A 4,845-nucleotide genomic window follows, 5' to 3' on the forward strand; every position below is an offset into this window, starting at 1 on the left:
CAGACCAACCTGCTGCCACCAAGGACAAAGAGGAATATTAATGTTTGGACAGACCGATTCAGTTCGAAACCTTCGAGAAACCAGTTTAAAACTAGTCCAAAGTCGAATCTAAAAGTAGTCCAAAACCGAGTTCAAAACCAGACCTGAAACCTGGTTAAAACAAGTCTAAACCAAGCTCGAAACAAATCCAAAATGAAGTATTAATTGAATCTAAAGTCTGCAACTGGATGTAAAATGTCTTCAGTTCTTCATTTCATCCTGTTGGACATTTGTGAGAACTTTAATCGTAATTAATAAATTAATTCTTGAGTTTTGGTTACGAACCTGTTGTTTGAGATCACGGTGACCTTTGACCTCCAAACTTTAATCAGTTCATTCTTGAGTCCGAGAAAATGTTTGTGCCACATTTGAGATGTTTTTGAGGTATGAAGTTCACAATGATGGGACAGATGTGACGGGATTGTAAACTTGACCTTTGACCCCCAAAAATCACTCGACTCCAGGAAATTCTGCGATTCACGCAAATTCAAGCAATCTGCACAATATTTGCAGGAGTTTGTAATTTTGAAAATTGAAAAATTCTTTTCCACCGAATCTCGCCGATAAGACGACGCGTCTCTTAACCACGTTTCTACCAACAGAAGGACGCCGAGTCTCCGGCGGCGCCGTCCGGACATCAGATCACAAACCGACACCAGACGTTTTCACCCGTCCGGAGAACGGAGGGTCGAGGCGGGTCGGTGTCGCTGACCTGATGTAACACAAACAACAGGACTCATATTTCACCAGCAGCTTTCTCTCTCCGCTCACACAGCTGCTTTCATGCATTTATTTGTCTCGGGATATTTTATTTTGTTGATTGTATTTTGTAGGAAATCTACAAAAAAGTTCTACTCTTCTGTTGTCTTATAAATATTTATTATTTGTTTCACACAAATCAACGAGTCTATAACACCAGAATGAATTGGAGTCTTTTTAAAATCTGCTCGTGTTATTTGCTGAAGTAAATCAATAACTGCACAAATATGGAGGTTTAATCGAGCTGTCGCTGCTTGGTTTGTCTCCTTCACCTCCACCCCGTCTCCAAGTCAAACGCTCCCACGTTTTATAAACTGTCCCTTTAAAGACCGAAGTCATGTGATCAAATGAAGAAGACGTCTCACTGCAGAGGGAGAACTTTATTCGCATCATTTTATAATGACACAGTCAGTCAGACATCATCTCAACATGTTCCAGAGTCAAACATCTTCTCATGTTAGAAAAATAAACTTCATCACATCCTCACCGCTCAGATTCACTCAACTTTCACAATAAAAGAGGAAAATAATTTTTCTCCTACAATAAAGTTACAGCTTAAAAAAAGTGCAACGAGTGACTGGAATTATGTTTCATGTATTTTATTTTGTTGAAACCAGGTGGTCGTTGGGCTTTTATTGTTTGAACAGATGCTGTTTTAACTCATTTATTATTATTGAGTCAAAGTAAAATCAGAGAAGAAGAAAATCTGTTTCTGCAGGTTTCATCTCTGACCAATGATGGGAGGAGACACGATCGTCATGGTAACGCTGCACGCAAACAGTGACCAAATGAACCGGGATGTGACCGATTGTTTCTCATGCAGTCTGTCTGGGAGAGTGTGCATGTGTGTGTGTGTGTGTGTGTGTGTGTGTGTGTGTGTGTGTGTGTGTGTGTGTGTGTGTGTGTGTGTGTGTGTGTGTGTGTGTGTGTGTGTGTGTGTGTGTGTGTGGGACAAATGAAGGTAAAATCTTGTCTTCAGCTTTATGATTCTGAAGCAGTTTCCAGGCAACGAAGGTCGTGATGGAAACGAGCTACAGGTGAGTGTAACACACACACTGACCTACTTCCTGTGTCTGTCCCTGCTGCTCGTCTCTTGTCCTGAATCCTGTTCATTACGTAACTCCGCCCACGTCTCCACCGATGCTCCAAAAATTAGGTGACTGTGTCAGAGACTCTCATCCTGCCTGCTCGACACAAACCGGCAGAAAACAAACTAACCGAGAGCGACGAGCGTTTCTGGTTTCTGGAACATTTCTGGAACGTTTCTGGAACGTTTCTGGAACGTTTCTGGTTTCTGGAACGTTTCTGGTTTCTGGAACATTTCTGGAACGTTTCTGGTTTCTGGTTTCTGGAACGTTTCTGGTTTCTGGAGCATTTCTGGTTTCTGGAGCGTTTCTGGTTTCTGGAGCGTTTCTGGTTTCTGGAATGTTTCTGGTTTCTGGTTTCTGGAACGTTTCTGGTTTCTGGAGCATTTCTGGTTTCTGGAGCGTTTCTGGCTTCTGGAGCGTTTCTGGTTTCTGGAATGTTTCTGGTTTCTGGAGCGTTTCTGGTTTCTGGTTTCTGGAACGTTTCTGATTTCTCCATCAAATACACGGAGACGAACCGACTGGAATTGCAGGTCGTCTCTCAGACTGAAGTCAAAATCAAAGATTATGTTTTCTAACATTTTCAAAAAGACCCGGCTGACGTCACCAACCGGTTCATGAGCACAACTCGAACCTCCGTTGGAATAATTCTGAATAATTACTCCGGGACAGATTCTGGCCCTCCAACTCCTTTTCACTCAAAACGCTCTAAAACTTCTGCTTTCGTTGGTGTTCGCTTCTCAAACCATAAATGAGACTTTAAATAAACTTCCACCTGCTTCAGAACTTTTACTCCGAAAAGGACGAACGCAGAATAAAAGCGTCTTTAATTCTGAACGTGTCCTTCGTCTGTCCCAACCTCGCCTGTCCTGTTCGACGGCGCTGCCATTTACTTGCTAATCTACGGCACAAACACCAAGCTAAACAGGAAACAGCGAGACAGACAGGAAGCTACGGAACGCTGCGATCTACGTGGATCAGCTACGGCACACGGAGACCACATGGTGGTACCACCAGAACCACCAGAACCACGGTGGTACCACCAGAACCACAGTGGTACCACCAGACTCATACTGTTGGTTAAATGAAGACACTGATCAGACCGAGGTTGAAGGACGACACCCACGTTTCTCACTTCAGTCCTTTTAGTTTGAATTTGTTCAAGTTATAATATTTAATAAATAAAGTTTGTGTTTCTGATTGATGTTGTTAGACGTCGTTTAAGATAAAATTACGTCGTGATATTTTGCTGCTCTCGTTACATTTAAAGCAGATCGAAACGCCGACATCGTCCTTCACGTCTTCCTCCAGCTGTCCAATGTTTCGACTCGTCTCTGGGAAACACTGGAGTGAAGCCGGCGTGAACCTCAGACAGAAACAAACAGAGTTTCATGCAGAATAAAGAGTCTGTCAGCAGGAGGCGAAGGAGGCGGAGCTTGTCGGGGAGGAGGGCGTTTGGGGTCGCCGCTGCTTCCCGTCTCGATGTTCTCGGCCGTCTAGAAGGTCAGCACTGAAACGGGGAGGACAGTCACTCACAGCTGGTGTTGGCTTCATCCGGCGGAGGCGCATGCAGGGCAGGAGGAGGAGGAGGAGGAGGAGGAGGAAGAGGGAGGAGGAGGAGGAGGAGGAGGAGGAAGAGGAGGAGGAGGAGGAGTAGGAGGAGTAGGAGGAGTAGGAGGAGTGCATGCATGCCTGCAGGAGCTCCGATCACTTACAGTCGACCTCCAGCAGCGCTCTAACAGTCTGACTGAGCTCTTTGGCCTCCTGAGCGAGCGTCGCCGCCGTCCACGGACTCTTCTTGTGGCGAGCAGCGAGGCCCGGCGGCGCCGCGCCGACTTTAAACGTCTCCAGAGCTGCAGACGGAATGAAGGACGAGTCAGCAGAAAAAAACCTCTATGACCGCTGAACCGTTTGTCACGGAGTGATGCGTGTTGTTTCATCCCACAACGGCAAAAACATACACTTTAAAACCAGAACTTAACCTGAACTTTAAACCAGAATTTAACCTGAACTTTAAACCAGAACTTAACCTGAACTTTAAACCAGAATTCAACCTGAACTTTAAACCAGAACTTAACCTGAACTTTAAACCAGAATTTAACCTGAACTTTAAACCAGAACTTAATCTGAACTTTAAACCAGAATTTAACCTGAACTTTAAACCAGAACTGAACCTGAAATTTAAACCAGAACTGAACCTGAACTTTAAACCAGAATTTAACCTGAACTTTAAACCAGAATTTAACCTGAACTTTAAACCAGAACTTAATTTTAACTTTAAACCAGAACTGAACCTGAAATTTAAACCAGAATTTAACCTGAAATTTAAACCAGAATTTAACCTGAACTTTAAACCAGAACTGAATCTGAAATTTAAACCAGAACTGCCGGAGCACCTGAACGAAGCTCGGCCTCTTTCTTCCTCTGAGCGAGGGCCTAAAAAGTTCTCAGTTGTTTTTGATCCGCTCCCGTTTGCCCTGATAAAGTTACTGCATTTTATGGTGTTAACACAAATTCAACACTTCCTGTATCCATTTCAAATTAAAAGCTTTTTGGCGTTTTAGCCAGATAATTTTTATATATTATTATTATTACTATTAAATTACTGTGATGGAAATATCGATTATTGATAATTGGATGTAAACTTCAGAATAATAGAAGATTTATTGGAAACAGACCGACAGGTGAGCGTGGGGGGGGGGGGGGGGGGGTTATAAAAGATGAGCAACGGTGTCCCACTGACCTGCTGAGAAATAAAAGGACTTCATAACAACACCGATCGACCTGATTTACAGAATCACACTTACACAAGCAGCGACGCCGCAAACCGAACACCAACGAGGAAGAAGAGCAGGAAGGAAACAACACGATGAAGAAACGCTTTCACAGAATAAAGAAGGAGAGAAGGAAGCAAAGATAAGAGGAAGGAAGGAAGGAGTGAAGGAGAGAATATGAAGGTTAC

The 4,845-nt window shown here is 43.6% G+C and overlaps 1 protein-coding gene across 1 annotated transcript in view; it reads right to left on the reverse strand.

The window, feature by feature from the left end:
• Positions 1–1,159: 1,159 nt before the first annotated feature.
• Positions 1,160–4,845, reverse strand: part of stxbp4 (syntaxin binding protein 4) — a 20,236-nt gene continuing 16,550 nt past the window's right edge. Inside the window, exons 14-15 of the mRNA XM_069160427.1 lie at positions 3,599–3,736; positions 1,160–3,393 (exon numbers count right to left, since the gene is read on the reverse strand). Coding sequence (XP_069016528.1) covers positions 3,380–3,393; positions 3,599–3,736 — 152 coding nt within the window. The 3' untranslated portion in view covers positions 1,160–3,379. The remainder of the gene's footprint in view (positions 3,394–3,598; positions 3,737–4,845) is intronic.

This window comes from Embiotoca jacksoni, unplaced genomic scaffold, assembly GCF_022577435.1.
Source record: "Embiotoca jacksoni isolate LCO1_2020_lvr unplaced genomic scaffold, fEmbJac1.0.p SCAF_26, whole genome shotgun sequence".
Taxonomy (NCBI): Eukaryota; Metazoa; Chordata; class Actinopteri; family Embiotocidae; genus Embiotoca; species Embiotoca jacksoni.